The sequence below is a fragment of the Lolium rigidum genome, chromosome 7 (genome assembly GCF_022539505.1).
Source record: "Lolium rigidum isolate FL_2022 chromosome 7, APGP_CSIRO_Lrig_0.1, whole genome shotgun sequence".
In the NCBI taxonomy this organism is placed as follows: domain Eukaryota; kingdom Viridiplantae; phylum Streptophyta; class Magnoliopsida; order Poales; family Poaceae; genus Lolium; species Lolium rigidum.
Genome location: NC_061514.1, coordinates 230,298,028 through 230,321,085, shown reverse-complemented (window position 1 = coordinate 230,321,085; position 23,058 = coordinate 230,298,028). Strand labels below are relative to the sequence as shown.

The 23,058-nt window shown below is 45.4% G+C and overlaps 2 protein-coding genes across 2 annotated transcripts in view; both read left to right on the top strand.

Annotated features, from left to right (window-relative positions):
- The window catches only part of LOC124672528, a 3,485-nt gene extending 2,976 nt beyond the window's left edge, over positions 1-509 (top strand). The window contains exon 5 of the mRNA XM_047208746.1: positions 429-509. Coding sequence (XP_047064702.1) covers positions 429-509 — 81 coding nt within the window. The remainder of the gene's footprint in view (positions 1-428) is intronic.
- An 8,877-nt stretch (positions 510-9,386) lies between these two features.
- Positions 9,387-12,506, top strand: LOC124678676 (expansin-like A3). Its single transcript, XM_047214553.1, has 5 exons — positions 9,387-9,628; positions 9,732-9,844; positions 10,391-10,569; positions 11,720-11,852; positions 11,970-12,506. Exons 1-5 carry the CDS (start codon positions 9,499-9,501, stop codon positions 12,216-12,218), a joined length of 804 nt encoding a protein of 267 aa, XP_047070509.1. The 5' UTR covers positions 9,387-9,498; the 3' UTR covers positions 12,219-12,506.
- The last annotated feature ends 10,552 nt before the right edge of the window (positions 12,507-23,058 follow it).

Below are 23,058 nucleotides of genomic sequence, written 5' to 3'. Positions count from 1 at the left end.
GGGAGAAGGACGTCGTCTTCATCAACACCGAACGTGTGACCGAGTACGGAGGTGTCTGCCCGATTGTGGCACCGTCAAGATCTTCTACGCGCTTTTGAAAGTGGCAAGTGATCATCTTCTGCAACAATGAGATCTAATCTCGTAGGCTTTGGAAATCTTCAAGGGTTAGTCTCGTGATCCCCTCGTTGCTACCATCTTCTAGATTGCATCTTGGCTTGGTTTTCGTTCTTGCGGTAGGAAATTTTTTGTTTTCTATGCTACAAATCCCATCACAAAAGTATTTCACCCTCAAGGGTTCCCAACTCCCCTAGATGAACTCCGAGAAGGGGTATTGTATCCCCTTAAAAGCGGCATAGATTGTATATCTCAAACGGTCCCTGACATGGGTATACCATATTGGGTACTTGACATGGCCAACCCTGGTGCAGATTCAAAAAGGAGCATACAAGACCCATGAAGCCCAAGAAGAGTCCAAGACTAGAGACTACACGAAAATGGGCAAGTATTAGCCATATTGGGTAAACCGACATAGATCATTGTAACCGACCCGGGTATGGATTCTGGGACCTAGCCCACTATATAAGGGCTAGGAGGATCCATCGGTGAGGGCATCAAACTCTTGTAACGTCACACGTTGTTGCAAACCCTAATTCTAGTATAATCTCAGCGACTATAGCCTCCAATCTGTTTTTCTTAGGATACCTAGTTTGTCTTACAAGTCTCCGTAACCACCAGCTAGCTCTCATTCCTAAAAACCCAAGTCCATACTTATGGGCATTGCTGAGGTTAACCCTCGTCAGTCCCACCTCATTCTTCGCAAACGATCACCTTGTTAGGCAGAGCATGCCCACTATATCAAAGCGGAACACAAATTCGAGGAGCCTCTAGAGAGTGTCACTTTCGGTCTCACCGGCATGGGTGAGGTGAGGGACCAACAAAATGTCTAGTCTAGGCTCCAACGTCTACGCCTCGCGTGGAAGGAGGTAACCTGCCTCAAGGCTACCAGGGTGCCTTCCCCAGCCATGAATCTTCTAGGAAGAAATTTTCAAAACAGAGCTTGGTAACTCCAAAAAAAGATTCCGATGAAACATGGCTTTGCGGAACTTGTAAATAAGCTCATATGGAATAAGTTAAAGATGATGTTGACATCTACCCGGCGTGTGGAAATTTAATCTTACTTAGGGCTCCTGTGATTCATAGGATTTTCAAAAGATTTGTCGTGAATATTTTCCTTCAGAAGCTATTTGACTCATATTATCATATTCCATAGGAAATATTCACATGACATATTGATAGTGTAAATTTTATAGGAAACATCATGAGGCTCGAGCTCATGGAAAATTCCTTCACAAAATAAATCGTCTTCCTTTAAATTCAAGTGGACATGGTATCCCATGGAAATTCAAATCGGCTCCCAGGTGCATATTCTCTCTCCACCCAAAAGATATATATCTAATTGTCAAAAAGTTCTAACAAAAAAAATTCACATGTACATCTCGACAATGTATGTGCGTCCGTATAGTTTCGCGAAAAACCGATATTTTTTGTGATCAATGTTGATAAAACATGTCTCACAAAAAAAACTAGCACCAAAATTTGTCTTTTTGCACAACCCAAACGACAATTTGATATTTCACAAAAAGACTTTGTGAGAAACCTTCTAAACAAAGGAGTAGGAAATAAAAACCAGCCGACATGTGGCGGAGTGTGGCCATAACAATGGATGGGCCGGTGAGTGGAGAGTGGGTCTTAAGTAGGCTATTTGCTCATCATGGGCCACATTTAAGCCAAATACTAAGGTAAATATGGCACCGAAGTGCGGGCCACAACCCATTATGGCACACCCGTAGTCCCGTCACTGCAACCGAGGTCCCTCTCATGTCTAAAGTCTAGCCACAACATTCTAGGGCGTGTTTGTAGGCTGCACCTATTTTGGGGCTCCCGAGGGAAGGCTCGGAGGGCATTTTCCGTCTCGAAACGGTACTCGGGCCATGTTCTCCACTTTGTTTGGTAGCTCGCGAAGGCCTTTCCTACACCGGGAGGGCCACTCTCACCCTTTGTTTAGAAGGTTACAGACAATTTTTTTTCTCGGTCGACATAAATCATATGTGTTTTGTTGCACACATGAGGCTGCATATTGTTACGTGGTACAAATATGTTGAGCTTGCCATGTCATTATATATTATAACTAAGAGAGTGGATTTGGTGATCAGGTGGGTACGTGTGCATGCATTCGTCACCGTTGGATGCATGCCAGCACCGTTGGATGGACTAACAGCCACTAAACGTCCGTTTGTGCCTTTTTTGTTATTGTTAGGGACGTGTCCGTTTCTGGTTGGCTGAAACACGTCGATCCCCATTTGCCCCGCGTGACAACATGTGCGCGTGTGGCCCAGCAATTCATCTGCTCCGAATCGTAGCACAACAGGATATGTATTAACACTAATGCTGGTGTGGCATATGAGATCCCGTGAGCCATGACTTCCGGCCGGCGGACGAGGCATAGCCGTCGAGGACGGACGGTGCTGCGTGTGTGGAGGATGGTCGGCGCCTTTTGCCGCTGCGATACCTCTTCCACTACTGCTCTGCTTCCCCAATTTTGCCGTCTGCTCTTGCCATTGATGCTCTTCAATTGACTGGCGGAGAAGACAATTGAGGTCTACTGCAGTGACAGGCGTGCCTACTCCCCTTGCCATCCGGCCACCCCACGGTCCTCCGTTGGTCGGATCTGCAGCACCTCCAACTGATCTACTGATTTCCCCAAGAAGTTCGGCTCCTCTTCCTCAAAATCAAGGCTCTGTTCTACACGCTGCTCCAGACTTTTTCGAATACACCAGGGAACTCGCATGGGGGCGGAGCTGTAGTCCTTCAACCATGCGGTGGGGTAGCGAGGGGCAAGGAACGGGAGGCGGAGCAGGCGGCGGCGCAACGCCAAGGATGTGCACGGCCATGGCCGGCCGGAGGTGCGGCGGTCATGCTTCAGGAGGGTGGAGTTCGAGCTTTGGGAGGGCGGTGTTTGGTCAACGCCCGCATCGACGCTCGCCAACAGCTCTCCTGGCCCCTTGCCACCTCAATCGCAATCGCACTCCTGCGTTCGGCCATGTGCTCTTCATTAGGTAATTTCCTTCACGCTCGCCAGCAGTTCTTTTTTGTGTTTGATTCACTTTGCCTCTTCTTGTTTTATCAGATCTGGAAGATTGGAGTTCGGGGAAGAAGAAATCCCCTACGCGGAAGGTCACGTAGGCAGCCGCACTACCGCAAGCAAACTTGTGTGGATTGGCATCTAGCTACCGCCCTCTGCCGGCGAGAAATTGGTTAGGATTGGACTGTCGTTTGTTGTTCTTTGTTTTGTAGAACAAACTCGATATTTTCATCTGTCTAGCCCAGCTCATTTGTCATCCCTCCCGAAACCGGCCGAGAGGTGAGGGATTGGGAGCCGCTCGTTCTCGATCTAGACTTCCATGGGATCCGCCCTCTCTCTGGTCCCGCACAAGCGCCGCTCTAGACCGGTCCTTGAATGGTCACACGAAGCTGCGACGTCGATGAGCACGTAGGCTCGCGCGGGCAAGCTGCAGTGGATGCTCTCACTGGTGTAAAAGCAGGGACGGCGCGCGGCAGCTCGCTGGTGGTGGGAGGTGGGGTTGGGAAATCACTGAGGAGGAGCAGACGGAGGTAGGAGACAGGTCGCGTCGTTCGGTGGGTAAAGCGCATTTTCTAGGTTGGTTTAACCACATGGCATGGAGCTTTGCTTTTTTTAATAAACTATTAACCTCACGGGGCAGACTAACGTCGTTAAACACGTGTCACTTCGCGGGTGCGTGCTCACGTACCCATGTGATTACCGAGCTTCATTCGTTATAACTAATTATAGAGAAATTAGAAGAAAAGAATGTTGACAGTCACCACAATCAGGCCGACGATGATGAACACTTTTCGCCTACTCTCTCAAACGTCTATACAATGAAGGTAAACAAGATATGTTAGTGATATATTGCATCATCCTCCATACTAGAAGCACATTTGATGAAGCAAACACTACACATGCAAAACCTAACTTGATCTGCGCTAGCACACCAAGATATGACCATAGTTTACCAAGATGGAGGTGTGGTTACTTTTAGTCATCGGTGCAGGTGAAAGAGTACCCGATAAATAAGAAGTAGGCTTGCCACCGCCGATCGAAGATGAGTGCGCCACTGATAACGTTGGGACTCCAAGTGCAAAGTGTTATGTCAGCAGAGTATTTTCCCTACAAGAGTGACTCGAGGGTTTATATCGAAGTCTCCGGAAATGGGTAAAGAGTTGTCTCTCCCTCTCTTCTTCTAGCAATCATGCAGAGTAATATAAATCCTTGTGTCCCCAGCTCCACTATGTGGTTGTCAAGCATAAGTTTTCATATTAGTAATAGTAAAATAAATTAGTAACAAAAGTAAGACAAACTAGACAAGTAAAGTAAACTAAGTAAAAGTAGTAAAGGATTGATTGTTTTTGGGTTTTGTGAGCAAATAAGATAATTAAATATTTTTGTATTTTCGGATTAAACTAGTGTTGCAAATAGAAAATAAGATAAATGCAATGTAAAGGATTAAAATTGGACCGGGTTCATGGGTTCACTTGTCTACTCTCTCTTTAAAGTTGTAGTGGACAATAACAATTCGTAAATGAGATATAAAGAAAATAACTTCAACATGTGTAAGATACGCATTCGTATGGGCATCACATCCTAACATAGAAATGATGCAACATCTCTCTTATACTCCACAAGGCAGGAAAAACTTCATGCAATCTTGTATTAAGAATTAACAAAGTATAGCCATAAGTATTTTGACATGATGTTTGAATATCAAAAAATATGCTACCTTGACCAAGAAAGATCATCACTTTTGTCACGTGACAACATAGCACATGCATTCACTTTATCCCTATTGAGATAGCAAAAGAAAAGGCAAAGCCATGATGGATCATGAATTTGTTGTCACTATTCAATCACTAAACCCATGCTATTCCATCTAACACACACAACAACCCACACATGTTCTTGCATACAAGTTGTATCTGAACCAATACTTAAGAACGAGGTACATAATATGCATCTGTCAATACATCTTACACAAAGTATAGTCAAATCTTATAGCACGATATCATAGACTAAAGATCCACCACATAGGAATTACATATATGACCATAATCATGTTGGGCAGCTCATATGGTACTAAGATCTATGAAGAACATGACAGAAATAGATCAAGCTACTGCCACAAACCCGTAGTCCAGAGGTGGATTACTCCCCCTTGATCATATTGTTGATGAGGAAGATGTTGGAGAAGGTGGAGAACCCTCCGGTGGAGCTCCGTCGGAGTTTCAATCTTTCTGCTGCAGCCTCCGTTTTCGTGTTTCTATGTTTTTTTCGCCCCTCCTCAAGAGAAATCTAGGGTCATATATATATATATGATTTTTTAGGGCAAAAGAAGTCGTTTCGCAAAAGAATCAAGCGAATCAGACGATCGATGGTGGAAAGAGGGTGGGTGGAGCGCCCCCTTGCTGAGCGCGCCACCACCTCTCTTTTGGGCCTCAGGCCCCTCCAGGCCAGGTACAAAAGTCCATGATGCTTCTCTTGATGAAAAAAATAACATCCCATAAATCCTAGCTCAATTTGACTCCTTATAAGTATCTTGAAGTGAAAATACACAAAACATGGATTTCCTGTTCCGTAGAGTTATAAACCAAACAAAGGGGATCATTGGTAAATCCCCATAAATAAATATAAAACATAGAAATATGGTACTAAAATCTATGAAGAACATGACATAAATAGATCAAGCTACTGCCACAAACCCGTAGTCCAGAGGTGGATTACTCCCCCTTGATCATGTTGTTGATGAGGAAGATGTTGGAGAAGGTGGAGAACCCTCCAGTGGCAGCTCCGTCGGAGTTTCAATCTTTGCTGATGTAGCCTCCGTTTCCGTGTTTCTATGTTTTTTCGCCCCTCCTCAAGAGAAATCTCGGGGGTCATATATATAGGATTTTTTTAGGGCAAAAGAAGTCGTTTCGCAAAAGAATCAAGCGAATCAGACGATCGATGGTGGAAAGAGGGTGGGTGGAGCGCCCCCTTGCTGAGCGCGCCACCACCTCTCTTTTGGGCCTCAGGCCCCTCTAGGCCAGGTACAAAAGTCCATGATGCTTCTCTTGATGAAAAAATGACATCCCATAAATCCTAGCTCAGTTTGACTCCGTATAAGTCTCTTGAAGTGAAAATACACAAAACATGGATTTCCTATTCGTAGAGTTATAAACCAAATAAAGGGGATCATTGTAAATCCCCATAAATAAATATAATACATAGAAATAACATCATATATGTTGAAAATATGTGGGAATATATGTTAATATAGTACAAAGTTCATGTATGCATTTTACATGCATCAGCCACTTACCTGCTCTGCGACCCAGCAATGGAGCTTGAGGGGGGGGGGGGGCATTGAGAATCGGGCGGTGAGGGTGGGGGTAAAAATTGGGGAGGGGTTTTGGTGAGAGGTGATGAAATCCTTCTCCCCTCCTTTCCCCCTTTTTGCTACAATGCATGCATGCTCCCGCCATCTCCATGGTTGGCTTAGGGCCGGTCGTGCGGGAATAGGTTCCCTTTTGCATCAGCACAAGGCGAGGCGAGGGTGGCTTCGCGGAAACGGTTGATTCGGTCGTTCCTAGTGGGCCTAGCCTCGAGGTGCTATAATAAGAGTGTGGGCCACAACAAGGAGGAAGCCCAGACATCCAACCAGCCCACTTTCTGCTCCACCGGACCTGGTTGGGAAGCATGCGAGCTACCAAACATGCCCCTAGTGTTTTACATTGCATATATCACTTGTGGTATTGAAATAGGACGGACCATGCAACCAAAACAAGCCACTAGTTAGCATATCGTAGGCTTTCCCTACAAAGAGGGCAAACACGAGTTTATACTGCCGTTGCGTATAGAAAATGCAGAACAAATTTTCTAGCTAATTTATTTTATTTACAATATGGTCCATTAAAATGGGAAAAGTAGTAACAGTTAAGAATTGGAAAATAACTAATTTATTTTATCTTAGTATGGTGCATCTAATTGGGAAAAAGTAGTAATGGGTGAATATACAAAAATGCCAGAAGGATAATCTGACCGTAGGATGTTTCTAACAAGTTATGTGGAACAATATATACTTTGTGAGTACATAACATAATTTTGAAGTCATATGTTAATGCTTCCCAACCATGATAAACTACTACTTTGAACTTGATAACATTTCGAAAATTGACTGGGTCGCAAATCTGTTTCTCTATGAAACCCCCTAGGCCGCATGAAGTAGATAGCTATGTTGTGTCAATCTATAAAACTTTGCCTAAAAGCCATGAAAGATCAATATAGCTAATAAATGAAACAAGTAAATAGATACCTCAAACAAACTAATAAGTACTAAGAGCTGAAATAGATCAAATATAGTAGTAAATGAGGCAATAGGATATAAACATAGATACCTAAAATGGATCTGATGCCTCAAGCAGATAAACATAGCAATATGTAAACAAAAAAAATAAAAAAATTGAACTATAAAGAGTGTCAACGAAGCGGAAATTCAATTCGCCTCCCGGGTGCATATGCTCCCTCTATCAAAAAGTTATATTTCGAAATGTCGAAAATTTTTGACAAAAAATTCTACATGTACATCTCCACAATATACGTAAGTTCGTCAAGTTTCGTCAGGAACCAATATGTTTTATGGTCTGTGTAAAAAAGAGAAAATTTATCTCCTGAAAAGCCTTATTTTCAGCATTGAATTTTGTCTTTTTTACACACGTCACACGACAAGTCGGATTTTTATGAAACAACTTTGTGAGCGTGTAGCACGTGAAGATGTACGTTCGAATTTTTCGTTTCAATTTTTTGAAATTTCAAAATATATGTAACATGCATTTCAAAATAAAGGGAGCATATGCTCCCATGTGCCAAAACACCATTCCCCGTCAACGAAGACACCATTTAATTTCAGAAGTTCTACTTCTTGGCCTAGCTCTACATCTTCATTTGGAGACACTCTTGCACACGTGCACCCTAGTCCTCAGACTTAGCTTTCTACTCTATTGGCTCAAGCTCGAAAAAACTTAACCCTATCTCACTTACAGCACCTGCCATTCTGAGGTTATGAAATACTGTCAATAAAAGCATTGTTTTACCCTTTGACAGCGGCAAGTACTAGTTACTAGCGTTTCTTTCCCAAGAGAGGGAAAACGCATGTGACCATGCTATCTAATGCCATTTACCCGTCCTTATCCTCATCATCTAGATTCCTCTGCCATCTTCTTTCTAATAGTTCCACAATTGCTTCCCAACCATGTTTCTTCTTAGATTTGTGATTTTCTTGGGGATCTTATTTGGTGAATTAATTTTATTTCCCCACCTAAGCTCCATGCTGCAAGCGTTTGCTTCCATGATGTATATTGCGACAGTTATTCTCAGTGAGACCAAATGATTATGCTGCATACAAACAGTTGTTAGCTTCACAAGTGTTTTAGAAATGTTGCGGTGTTGTTTTTCTTGTTTTTAACGCAATACGAAAAATGGTACGATGGTGTAGCGACTGTATAAAGGAACTTTTGCTCACTTGGTGGTATGCTAGGATGCTCGGATATTCCATCTCACAGTTAAGCGAGTTCGTGTGGCGGGTACGGAATTGATGCGTGAATTTAATGAGAAAATATTCATCACGAATACTGTCAGAAATTGATCTTTTGTTGCTTCCTAAACGGGTGACCGTGAGTTAACCATGCCCCGCGACCCGGGTAAACTGCAACTGCTGTTGCAAAAAAGGAAAAATAAAGTAAACTACAGCAATTGGCAAGTCTCCAACTGATGATGGATTGGATGGGTAGTGGGACACTGATCGCTGCATAGTTTCTCCTATGACCGGTTCGTCGCAAACACGCGCATTTGCTCGTACCATCACTCCAGTCCAGTCCACTGTCTAGTGCCCTGGTGGAAAAAGTCGCAAAAAGCGCGATAAAAAGGGCAAAAACATTCGTGCCCCACACACTCAGCTACAGTAGGAGAAAAAAAACACTCCACGGGAAAGGGAGCAAGCATGATCCAGCTTTCACGACGGCAACCATCACGAGTAGTCGCTGCCACGTATAAGTGTACACGAAAGTTAAAAACTATATTCCGGCCGAAAAATATGCACACGATACTTAGGCGGGCACTGCTTGGTTTCACGGCCTCGCCGTCGCCGGGGGCCGCGCGTCGGCGACCATTTCGACAGAGAGTACACAACACGCACACCCTCGTCCTTGTTGGTTGCCTATATAATAACGGCGCTTTTAGTTTAGTTAACACACACACACCGTCCTAAGCAGGAGCAGCGGGCATGTGCTGAAGGCAAAAGCAAAACCAGCCATTCTTCCCCCATCTACACTCCTCTTCTTCATCTCTTACGCTCCAGCTATCCCGGCTGCTGGACATCAATCGCCACCATGGCTGTATTGCTCCCCGCCCTCTCCTCCTGCATCCTCCTCCTGCTCCTCCTCTCCTCCCGTGCGTCGGCCTGCGAGAGGTGCGTGCGTCAGGGCAAGGCTGCCTACTCGCCGTCCACCATCCCTACCGGTAAGAGCTATGTTCATTCCTCGCACATCAGTCTAGACTGTGGAATCTGTTTTCTTCTTGAAAAGATCCTGACTGGCGTATGCTTCTCGGCCTGGTTGATTAGGCGGTGGGATTTGTGGATATGGAGCCATGGCCGTCGAGACCAATGGGGGATTCCTCGCCGCCGGGGGTCCCAGGCAGCACAGAGGAGGGCTCGGCTGTGGAAGGTGCTTCCAGGTACTCACAACAATCAAATTTCTCCAGATTACCTCTTCATTTCTGCTCCCATTTCCGATTCCTCTATCTCCCACTGTTTCAATCAAGAACTTAGGCTTTTCTTAAAACATATTCTTTTCTTTTCCTTCACCAAAAACAAACATATCCTTTTCTTGAGTGATAATTTCCTTGTTACTTATATATCCCTTGCCACCTGAACAAGTAAAAGGACATGTGTACATAGTAATTATGAGACCTGCTTGCCCGTTTCATTTTATATCATCTTAACCTTTAACAAAGACACCAAGTTAGGCGCATCTTCTTACTCTATGTGTGTTCCAATTCTAGTAGTAGTTAAATAAAGTTATCACAAAACTTAAGTGGCATGTGACCAATGCATATGCTCTCCTCCGTTTATGTCTATGCTGGCATATTTTGCTTGCTAATTTTTTTTCTTGATTTCCAACAAGACTATACTGTACAAACGATGTGTCATTGCTCTAACCTCTTGTGTTATTCATTCTTGCTGAGATTTTTACTCATCTTTACTTTTGTTTTCGGAAACAGATGAGATGCAGAGATGCAAAGATTTGCAGCACCAGGGGCGTCCGGGTCGTGCTCACCGACTTCCACAGGAACAATCGTACGGACTTCCTGCTGGGTGGACCGGCTTTTGTGGGCCTGGCCAAGCCCGGGATGGCCCAGCAGCTCACCAGGCTGGACGCTCTGCCCATAGAGTACAAAAGGTAAAAACCAATAATTCCTTATGCTTCTCACAAAAGAAGAAGCAATGCCTCATAATTTCCATAAAACTGACCTGATTTTTTATAAGAAGATATTTGGAAATGTTGACAGCTAGAAGGAGTTGAAGTAATACTGTTTATCTATATTTATACCTGATCATTTATATCTGTTTTTTAAAAGTACGCTACCCAAATTGTGAAAATGAAATAATTTTGCATAACACTGATGGGAATTTTCTTATTAGGTGTATGGAAATCGGTATCTTTATTTCTATACTGGTTATTTAACTTTGTCCTTCAAATTATGGCATTTGATTTTCTTAAATAGTGGAAATGAAATACTCCCTCCGTCTTAGTTTACTAGTCTTCCCCGTATCCCTAGATCTTCAATTTGACCTATATAATTTAAATTATATGATGCAAAAACTATATCATTAGAAAATAGAACATCTAAACTTTCTAATGATATAATTTTTATAACATATAACTAAGCTAACTTGATCAAATTTGCGATCTAGAGGTACGCGCACGCCTAATAAACTGTGAGAGAGGGAGTATAATTTAGCCCTATCAGCTGTAACGATCAATTTTCAACTCCCAAAAGTTATATTTTTATTTAATGTGTTTTTTCTAGTTTGGTAATTTTTTTAGTTAAGTTGTACTCCCTCCAATCCATAACAAGGGTCGAGGTTTTAGTATGTGAACTACCACGACACTTATTAAGGATCGGATGGAGTAGTTTTTTATTAAAAAAATATCTGGATAATATCTTAGAAATTAGAATCTTAAACACTCTTTCCGGTTTGACTTCCACTGAATGAAAAAACCTACATTCTGCGTTAATCTCAAATAATATTGCTTAAAATAGAAAATCCCCCAAAACAAGATTTTTCATGTTTAATTTTCCAGCCATCGCCTACTGTATATATACTGTTTAGCTTAAATGCAGATATAGTTTAGTTCAGATTCCCTTGCAAAAAGAAACAAGTTCAGGTTAACATGTATAGTATGAGTGAGATGGAGAGGTTTTTCAATGCTTTATAAGGCAAAGACAAAACCTTGGATTTCAGAGAGTGTATAGATGCATCCAAAATAGTGGCTCCTATTACACTAGTGCAGTACCCTAAATATCTTTTGTATTGTTTGGTTGCAGAATTCCTTGTGACTACAATGGCAAGAACCTGTCCATATTAGTGGAAGAGCAGAGCAAGAAGCCAAGCAAATTGGTCATCAAGTTCCTTTACCAAGGTGGTCAAACTGATATCTTAGCGGTGGATGTTGCTCAGGTAAAAGCAAGACCTGATCAAACCAGAGCAAAAATAGGGACACTATTATATATCATCTAGCACATAGACCGAATTTGTGTAATCAACTTGATGGACCATGTCTGTATGCCTATGCAGGTGGGTTCATCGGACTGGCGGTTCATGAGCCGAGTCCACGGGCCCGTGTGGACCATGGACCGGGCACCGACCGGGCCGCTGCAGTTACGGGCGGTGGTGACAGGAGGGTATGATGGCAAGTGGGTCTGGGCCGACAAAGAGGTCCTTCCGGCTGACTGGCAGCCAGGTCAGGTTTACGACACTGGTGCCCGAATCGATGATGTGGCAAGGGAGAGCTGTATAGGCTGCGCGAGGTCGAGGTTGGACTAGGAAATGAAAGTGGCTTAACACAATGAAGAAGTTGTTGCTATACCTGGCGTATCTGGTATTGCAATGACCTTGAGATGCAGATATCAACAGCAAACACCAAGTCATGAGAGGGTGAAAGGACAGCAGTGGGTTGAAAAAGGGCAGCCTCCTCTTGCTGTCAAAAAAGAGATGGGTATGCGTTTGTGGGGGGATAGCTGCCGTCGATCTTTGCTGGCCCTTGAGTTTGTTTCTTCCTATATGCATGCATGTACAAGTTGAGTGAACCATGCCTGCATATAAGAGATGTATGTAAAACAAATGAGCTACCTACGTCCCTGCTAATTGATAGAATAACTAGTGAACATAGTGCTATATTTTTTCTTGGCACATGTGTTCTGTCTCCTGTTATCTTTGGAACTTCACGCGCCTACCTAACCTAGCTGTTTCGCTAGCAAGTGAGAGTGTGAGGGCCTTTGAGTGCTGATCCTCCTTTTCTTCTCTCATCAATGTGTGGATATTCTGATCTCTCCAAGGGAAATCTGGAATATTTTTAACATGTTTAAATAGTTATATCGCGGCAGCATGAATGAAGTGGAACAGAATTCGTCACGTCAGAGAAACCAAATATTATGGCAGTGTGAATATGGGTGAGCAATATGACAAGGAAGAAAGATATACTAAATTGTTACTATACATTTGGCACTTAAAAGCACAATCCTATACACAAGCCATGAAAATGTGACGGTAGGTTAGATTTTGGAGGGGAACAGCACGGCACAAGTAGGGTCGGCTCTTAGTATTTATATCAAGGGTATTACATCAGGTACAGTATATATATACGATAGATTTATACAAGACCCAAACTGTATAGACTACAACTAGTATCTAACACACTAGGTAGTTTATCACCATCCATGTTAGCCGTGATAGGAGAATAATCTGTGTTGTATTACTGGGGGCCAAAAGGCCACAATATATAGTACAATGTACAGGTGCAATATGCAAAAGGGCCCCTAACATATGGGCAAAATATAATACACACATATCTACTCTAACACCCCCCCTCAAACTCAGGGTGGATCCACAACACTGAGTTTGGAGAGTAAGAAGTCATGTTGCGCGCGAGTCTGTGCCTTTGTAAAGAAATCCGCCAACTCGTAAATCCGAAGGCACATAATGAAGCGCAACAACCCGATCATGCACCTGAGCACGTGTATAAAAGGCATCAACACCAATATGCTTGGTCAGCTCATGCTTGACCGGATCACGTGCAATACTGATAGCACCTGTCTTGTCACACAAAAGTGGAGTGGGTGTCGTAACAGAGACCCCAAAATCTGCAAGCAACCACCGTAACCAGGTCACCTCAGCAATCAACGAAGCCATAACCCGCAGCTCAGCCTCAACACTCGAACGGGAAACCGCTACTCGTTTCTTCGTCTTCCAAGCAACAAGCGAACCACCAAGAAACACACAAGAAGCGGAAAGTGAACGACGATCCGTAGGATCACTCGCCCAAGTAGCATCCGAGTAGCACTCGGAGCCGGAGAGAACTCGGAACTAGGAAAGAAAAGGCGACGAGTAATCGTGCCACGGAGATAACGGAGGACACGAAGGAGATGACTGTAGTGAACGGTGGTAGGAGCTGAGACAAACTGACTCAGAATATGAACAGGATAAGAGATATCAGGACGAGTGACAGCAAGATAAACAAGACTCCCAACAAGATGGCGATAGCGTGTGGGATCGAGAAGAGGATCACCATCAGTAGGACGAAGCTTAACATTAAGCTCCATAGGAGTCTCAACGGTGCGCTCATCCACAAGAGCAGCACGAGTAAGGAGATCGTGAATATACTTTTCCTGGGAGATATAAAAACCATCAGAAGTGGAGGAAATCTCAATCCCAAGAAAATAGCGAAGAGGACCAAGATCGGTCATAAGAAACTGATCGCGAAGACGAGCCTTGACAAAGGCAATATACTCAGGATCATCACCAGTAATGATCATATCATCAACATAGAGAAGGAGAAGAGTGCGTCCACGAGGAGAAGTGTGAACAAATAGCGCTGGATCATGAAAACTAGGAGAGAAACCAGCAGCGGTCACCACGGAGGCAAAGCGCTCAAACCGAGGCACGAGGGGCCTGTTTCGGGCCATAAAGAGAACGTCGAAGACGACAAACCATCCCATCGGGAACGGAATACCCGGGAGGAGGTTGCATGTAAACCTCCTCACTCAACTCGCCATTAAGAAAAGCGTTCGAACATCAAGCCGAGAGACGGACCAGCGTCGAACGGAAGCAACGAGCAAGAAGAGTACGCACGGTGGTCATATGGGCCACGGGAGCAAAAGTCTCATCATAATCACGGCCGTGCTCCTCGCTGAAAGCCACGTGCCACAAGACGCGCTTTATAGCGCTCAAGAGATCCATCGGAGCGGGTCTTAATTTTATAGACCCACTTACACGTGATAGGACGAACACCAGGAGGAGGAGAAACAAGATCCCAGTGCCGGTGCGCTCAAGCGCAGCGATCTCCTCAGCCATGGCAAGCTGCCATTCGAGATGGCACTTAGCATCCCGATAAGAAGTCGGCTCGGAGACGACAGAGAGACCGTACTGACTGGGAGAGAAACGGTTAGGAGCACGACGCTGACGAACAGGCGGAAGAGGTGGAGAACTAGGAGAATCATCAGAAGAAGACAACTCATCGGAAGAGGAGGGAGAAGGATCATCGAGCGAAGAGTCCGGAATCGTAGAACGCCGAGAATAGTGGAAGGGAAAAGGAGACAAGGGAGAAGGAGGACCGGTGGAATCGGAAGAAGAAGAGGAAGGAGAACTAGGAGGCGACGATGGCACCGCAGTCGGAGGGGCGCATCAGGAGGAGAAACGAGGAGGGACGAGAGGGTGGTGCATCGGGAAGGAGAAGAAAAGAGAGATCATCCACCGGGTATGTACCAGAGGTGGGACGAGGATAGAAAGGACGCGTCTCATCAAACGTGACGTCACGAGAGATGCGCATCCGACGACCAACGGGGTCCCAACAGCGATAGCCCTTATGCTCATCACTGTATCCGAGAAAAACACACTCAACAGACTGAGCAGTCAGTTTGGTGCGTTCGCGAGGAGGGAGAAGAACATAGCAAACGCAACCAAATAAACGAAGAGTCGAGTAGTCTGGCAAGCTGCCAGAGAGACGCTCGAGAGGAATGCCACCTTGAAGAGCAGCAGAAGGCTGAATGTTAATAAGATAAGTGGACGTAGAGACAGCGTCCGCCCGTAAATGCGGCGGAAGAGAGGAAGCAATCATCATAGCACGGGTAGTCTCAAGAATATGACGATGCTTACGCTCGGCGACACCATTTTGAGCATGAGCGCCGGGACACGAGAACCGGGCAAGCGTGCCCTGCTCGGCAAGGACACCACGCGAGTGTCTGGGAGATATACTCTCCTGCGAGTCGGCCACGAAACACACGAATGGGAGTGGAATACCGAGTACGAACCATGGCCACAAAACGCCGATAAATAGAAAGCACATCATCTGCGAGAGCGCATAAAAAACAACCAGGTGTACCGGGAAAAGTCATCAATAAACAAAATATAGTATCGATGGCCCCCTTTGGAAGCAAAGGGAGCCGGACCCCAAACATCAGAATGAACTAAATCAAAAGGTCGCTGAGATACAGACGCACTGGTAGGATAGGGAAGCTGAATCCGTTTGCCTAACCTACAACCCCGACACGAATGTAAAGACACATCTCCCGAGACAGACCCCGAAGACCACGACGAACTAATGACGATAAACGGGAGCCACAAAGGTGACCCGGCCGATGATGCCACCGCTGAAAAGAACTAGTGACGAAGCGAGCAAGCTGCAGGAGAGCCGGCGGATGAAGTGTCGGCGGAAGGAACGCGAAGCCGGTCTAACTCCCGGAGGCCCGGGGACTCAAGGCTGCGAGGGCCGGCTCCAACCGGGGCCCGTGTACGGCGGTCCCGAACGAGCACAAGAATCGGCGTCAAGAATGACGCGACAACCGGAATCGATAAGTCGACTAGCAGAAAACAGGTTCATCTTAAGGCTAGGAACATGAGAAACATCAGGAACAGAGAAAGATGAAGTAGAAAGGGTGCCTCGACTGGAAACAGGAAGAGAGGAACCATCAGCCGTGATAACACGGACAGGAGAAATAAGAGAGCGAAGAGCGGAAAGGATAGAAGACGCAGAAGTCATATGAAAAGAAGCTCCAGAATCCAGATACCACGGGGATGACGTACTCGATCGTGTAGAAGGTGGTGGTCGCGCGGTGCCGGAAGAGCCGGACACGGAACCAGCAGTATCCGTCGAAGAAGAGCCCGTAGCAGCGAGCGAGACCACGAAGACCACGGATAATGTCCCGATCGGACAGCGCAACAGCGAGACGAGCTCGAAGAACCAGCCTCGCCGACGAGCAAGCTTATCAAGGTACTGCTGACGTAAGCTGGGGTCCCTCCTCCAGCAGCCAGAGACGTCGTGGCCAGCCTTGCCACAGAAGGCGCAGGGAGGACGAGGACCACGAGGCTGCTGAGACTGACTCTAGCCCTGGACCGGCGGAGGAGAGAGTAACGGCGGTGCTGGAGACCGCAACGAAGGGGACGGCACAGGAGAACCACGAGCAGACGGCACAGGAGGACCACGAGCAGCAAGTGCAGAGGGAACCGCAAGAAGACCAGCACCACGAAGACGAGTCTCCTGCGCGCGCAGCTCAGCGAGTACCTCGGAGAGCGGAACACGACCACGGGCAAGCAGGCTGGGCACGACGCGGCTCAAACTCCGTGCGGAGCCGCGACAAGAACTCAAAAACGCGCTGAAACTCCGCATCCGCGCGCACGGTCGAACGACGAGGACAGGTGCCACACACAGCTGTACGAAGAGAATCAAGCCGACGCCAAATAGCAGCACTCCGAGTATAGAACTCGTCAATAGTAGAATCACCCTCGCTCGAAGATCATGCTCCCGACGAACCACGGACGGATAAAGAGCATCCCCAGACGGCTGATAGCGCTGACGAAGAAAAGCCCACTGAGCAGCAGCAGTGGGAAGACTCATAAACTCGGCAGCATACTGAGGCAGAACACTGGAAGTGAGAACAGCAGCAGCACGAGCATCATCATCGATCCACTGAGTGTAGTCAGTCAGATCCAGCCGGTAGGTCGCAACGACGAGTAGAATACTCCTCAACCTTCCGGTCATAATCAGCCGGAGCGAGCATCGGCGGCACTCTTGGCTGCATCCTTGTCCTCCCGAGAAGCATCGGGGGCAAGGGAAACGGGCGTCGGTGCGATAGGCGCCGTAGGAGCAACGGGGCGCGACGGACAAGGGACCTCGCCAGAAAGCACACCCCAAAGACGAAGACCGCGCATGTGGACGCGCATAAAGGCAGCGAAATCAGGATAATTCGCGCCATCAAAAGTCACCGGGCAGCGAGGAATCGCAACATAACCCGACGAGGAAGACATAGCTCTGTCGGTTTTTTTTTTTTTTTTTTTTTTGCTTTTTTTTTTTTTGCTTTTTTTTTTTTTTTTTTTAACTAACTGACGGAGCCGAGCCGAGCCGAGCCGAAGCTCAGATCGAGCCGATCAGGAGCCGAGCCGAAGGAGCCGAGCCGAGCCGATCAGGAGATCAGATCGATCTCCAAATCGATCGGGAGCAGAAGCTCAGACGGGCGGCCTGGAGGCGGACGGACGGCCGGGCGGCCTGGAGGCGGGCGGGCGGCCTGGAGGGCGGGCGGCCGGAGCAGCGGCCGGCGAGCAGAGCCGGCGGGCGGCCGGAGCAGCGGCCGGCGAGCAGGGCGCGGGAAGCGGGCGGCCGACGGGAGGCGGCCGGGAACGGCGAGAACAGCCGGCGGGAGGCCAGGAAACAGCGGACGGGCGGCCTGGAGGCGGCGGCCTGGAGGGCGGGCGGCCGGAGCTGGTGAAGGAGAGGCGGCGGCGGCGACCGGGCGCGGCGGCGAGATGCCAAGGCGGGCGGCGGCGGCGGCTGCGATGCGAAAAAGAAGCCTTACGGCTCTGATACCATGATAGGAGAATAATCTGTGTTGTATTACTGGGGGCCAAAAGGCCACAATATATAGTACAATGTACAGGTGCAATATGCAAAAGGGCCCCTAACATATGGGCAAAATATAATACACACATATCTACTCTAACAAGCCGATCCATGAGGGTTGAGATTAGGCTTGCAAGTTTGGAATAATGGTAGTGGTAGTGGCTTGATGAATATATCAGCTAACTCATCCTTGAATAAAACGAACTTGATTTTGAGCAACTTCTAACCAAACTGTTCCATAACGATGTAAAAAATCACCTCAGTATGTTTTGTATGATGGTGCAAGACTCGGTTGGGAGAAATGTACGTTGCTTCAATGTTGTCACACCCAGAGGTCTGGTCACACCCTAGAATAGGTGGATCACTTTGAGAAACTCTTAAGTTCACCAACAGGAGCTTGCACCCAAATAAGTTAAGCAGGGTCACACCCTAGAATAGGTGGATCACTTTGAGAAACTCTTAAGTTCACCAACAGGAGCTTGCACCCAAATAAGTTAAGCAGTGGTGTTGGCGAGTGGTTTTCTATTCAGACTCTATACTATATTGTAGCCTATTTTTTAGCACTCGAAGCGACCAAGTTACCGCCATAGAAGATAACCTATGGTACTCACCGCCCAGTCGTCTCAACATGTAAAATCTTTCTACTAGGAATAGGTTCAACATGTTGAAAGTGAAGAAAAACATGGAACACATCAGATGCACATGTTTGTGGGGCTTCACCTCAATGCAGAAGTGCGCTGTCTTGCATACGGAGCTCCTCCAGATACAACCAATGACTACCTACGGATGGCGAAGTCGATATGTTCACAGACTCTCTACAGGTTTTGCCGAGCCATCGTAGCGGCGTTTGCTAAAGACTATTTGAGAGCACCAAGGGCGGATGATAAAGCTTGGATCCTGGAAAAACAATGTAGCAATATGGTTTCTTGGGATGCTCGGGAGCATTGACTGTATGCATTGGGCTAAAAGAATTGCCCTTTTTCTTAGCATGGGATGTACAAGAGGCATACTGGTGAGTACAGTGTCATTCTAAAGGCGGTGGCAGACCATGACCTCTGGATTTGGCATGCTTTTTTGGCATGGCAGGAATAAACAATGATATCAACGTGCTGCAGCGCTCTCCGATATTTTCCAGGCTAGCTGAGGGACTAGCTCCTGCCGTGAACTTTGAGGTAAACGGCCACACATACAACAAGGGGTACTACCTAGCTGATGGTACCTACCCGAAGTATGCTACAACATTTGTGAAGACAATCCCGTCTCCAGCTTCGGAGATGGACGCTTATTTTGCAACATGCCAGGAAGCAGCTCGCAAGGATGTTGAGCGTGCTTTTGAGGTGCTTCAATAGCGTTTCGCCGTTGTCAGGTACCCAGCTCTCACTTGGTCCGAGTCTCAGATATGGGAGCTGATGAACGCATGTGTGATCATGCAGAACATGATCATTGAGAGCGAGCGTAATGGACCTGTGCATGATGATCAACAATTTGATTATCAAGGGTCTCTTGCTGAGGTAGAGCATGAACCCCATGAATTTGCCGCTTTTCTTCACATGCATCATGAAATTCGAGATGTAGGTGTTCATGGTCAACTTCAGACGAATCTAACTGCGTATTTGTGGGCGAGGAGAGGAGCCGCCAACAAGCATGATTTAATTTATATTTATTTGATTGTATGAATAATTTAATTTCTATTTGTTTGGTTGTATGAATAATTTAATTTCCATTTGTTTGATTGTATGAATAATTAAATATAGTATAAATAAAATATAATTGATATGTTGTTTCAAAATACTGTAAAAATAAAAAATTGGGGGCCGCCGTATGGGGGGGGGGGGGGCGCCGGTGTCGGAACAACATCCCCAAATAGAGGATGCAGTGCCAACGCCCCCCATAAAGCAGTGCCGGCACCCCTGCCGGCGACTATTTGGAGCACGCCAGTGGAGATGCTCTAAGAGATTGCCATAATTATGCGTTTTGCAACAGCGGTATGCAAGAGGGAGCGGCAATACAAGTAAAATCCAGAGTCTTACCTTTCAGGATGAAAATTCAAGGTCTAGCCTTAACTGATTGTGCCTGGCAATGATCTTGTTGGAGGCATTATTTTGAAAGCGGAGACTATCTTCAGTGTGAAAACCTAAGGTCTTTTGATCGGGCGACGATAGTGTTTGTGCACTGTTACCTTCTTGGAGGCATCGCTTTTGGAGAGCCTAGAGTTCATGTGTTGTTTTGGTGGTGGATGTATTGTTGTTGCTAGGGCTGGAATGCCGTAGCAGGACTTTTTTTTATGTATTTTTCTTTATTTTATTGGCTGTGTGCATCCGTAATGCTATTAGAGTATTGCGTTGTTGCAGAGCCTGGATGTAATTGATATCTTCTTGATATTAATATATACTTCTTATCGAATAAAAGATTTCATAAATTTTGATTGCAGTGACAAGGGATAACTCCCGTGTTCAGAGTTTGCTGACATGAGGTCAAGCTTGAAGTGTTGAATGTGGTCGATCGTACAGCTGCTTTCACAGAAGAAAATTGAAGAAGTGGACAAGCGATTTGCATGGAAAGATTCCATTCTCGATCACGGGCAAGGTTACCACAAACCGAGTTTGTCCCGCAAACCGACATCGATGCGTCTCTGGCAGTTGGCACGGGCTGTTACTTTGGTCGCTCAAACATCAATTTGATCGGTTCACGCGCGACGTGAGCCACGGGCTACATCCATGCTTACTAAACACAGTGGCAGATTTATGCCTGTTGCCATCCAATCGTATATGCTACCGAGGCTGGGGCTATGTTCCCCAATTTAAAAAGAAAGTTGCTATACTGAAAGGATCTTAATCCTCTAAAAAAAAGGATCTTAATAAATAACGTACGCTGAAACCCTCGTATGTTTGTTGAGCAACACAATCATGAAGTCAATAGAAGAAGAGAAGGCGCTGGAGAAGTGATGTTTCGTCGTGAAGGGAGGCAAGAAAAATATAGATGCACGGAATATTGCTAGGAGTTCGGCTGATTTGTATCATGGAAGATATGTGTGGTTTTTGGATAAAATTTTATGCAATTTAAATAATAATAAAGATCGAGTATTTTAACTCAAATAAGAAGAAATACATAGGAGAGAGGAAATTGCCTTTTTTTGTTTTCCAAAATAGGTTTGCGGAGTTTTGAATAATCTAGAGATTCAAAATAGTATGAAAATTCTAGAAATAACCATGGACATTCTAAGCATACCAGGGAAGTTCCAAACCGTTTTACTAAAAAATGAGATCTTTTGAATGGCATTTAAAATACTGGGAAGAAACGCCGATTTAGGGTTTCAAATTCCTTCTTAGAGCTCTCAAGAAAGAATTGAAATTTTCCATGGCATAAAATAATTCTAAATTAAATCTTAGCTACGAACGGGCATGTTAACTACACGAGGAGGGTTAGACGGTCAATATACATAAATTTCATGTATATTATGTTGACACATACGGTGAAAGAAAAATTAGGATGCCATAAGCCCATGACAATGCACGATCATTCAGCTAGTTGTACATATCATTGATAATTTAGAGGTGCTTGTTGTAGAACTGCATGCTGTAGCAAGTTAAACAAAATTAAAAGGAAACCGCAGGCGCCGGCGCACTGCTTTCCGGACGATGGTGAAGGGAAGAACAAGGTAGACGGAGACCATGTCACGATTTCGAGTGGCATGGACGCGGCAAGGCTACTCAGGAAGTTTGCTGGAGCCGCAGCGTTCTGATGGATGATCGATGTGTATACGTGGCCCATATGTGTACGTGCTGCTAATACCTCCTGCTCCTAGCTACTGGTTTCTTCAGTTGAGAGTTGTGACTTCGCTACGGCTGGACATAGTTCGCATACTTGTTCTTGAATCAGTACTCTATCTGATCCACAATAATTGCCGAGGGAGTAAGACTTTTGACAACAACTACGGGGTTTCTTAGCTCTGTATTCTATATACGATCCTAAACATGTAATAGAGCGAGGGTTATTTTATCTTAGCAAAGATATAACCTTTTCTCTCGGTTAGAGCATGAACAATGTTTGATAAGATTGTCTTATATTAATTCCGCCGTAATCCAGATATAACGATAAAATATAATGTACAAGTTCTGCTATCATCAATTTTTCTAGGTGGCGTCGCTATCATCAATTCTGAAATGGCAAGTAATGCGACATTCCAAATATTAGTGTGGTGAGAGAGATTGCTTCTATCATCAATTATTATAGGTGGCGTTGCTAAGATATAACAATTGTACATACTCTTATAGGCTAAAAATTTAGCTAGTCCAATCACACACAATTAAATTAATAAATGAAAAGATTTAGGCATTAGTTTATAAGGAATTCGGTATGAATATGTATTAGAGGAAGGAATAATTTCAATTTTTTTGGATTGCACTTCATATCTTTTGTCCTACTCTTCTTTCCCTGGGTAGGGGTATTTAAAAAGAAAAAGGGATAAAAGGTTAATTCGTTCTTTATAGCCATTTCTTTAACAAGTGAATAGGACATGTATATTATGCTCTTATACATAAATTTCATGTATATTATGTTTACACATACGGTGAAAGAAAAATTAGGATGCCATGAGCCCACGACAATGCACGATCATTCAGCTAGTTGTACATATCATTGATAATTTAGAGGTGCTTGTTGTAGAACTGCATGCTGTAGCAAGTTGAACAAAATTAAAAGGAAACCGCATGGGCCTCCCAGTGGCAGGCGCCGGCGCACTGCTTTCCGGACGATGGCGAAGGGAAGAACAAGGTA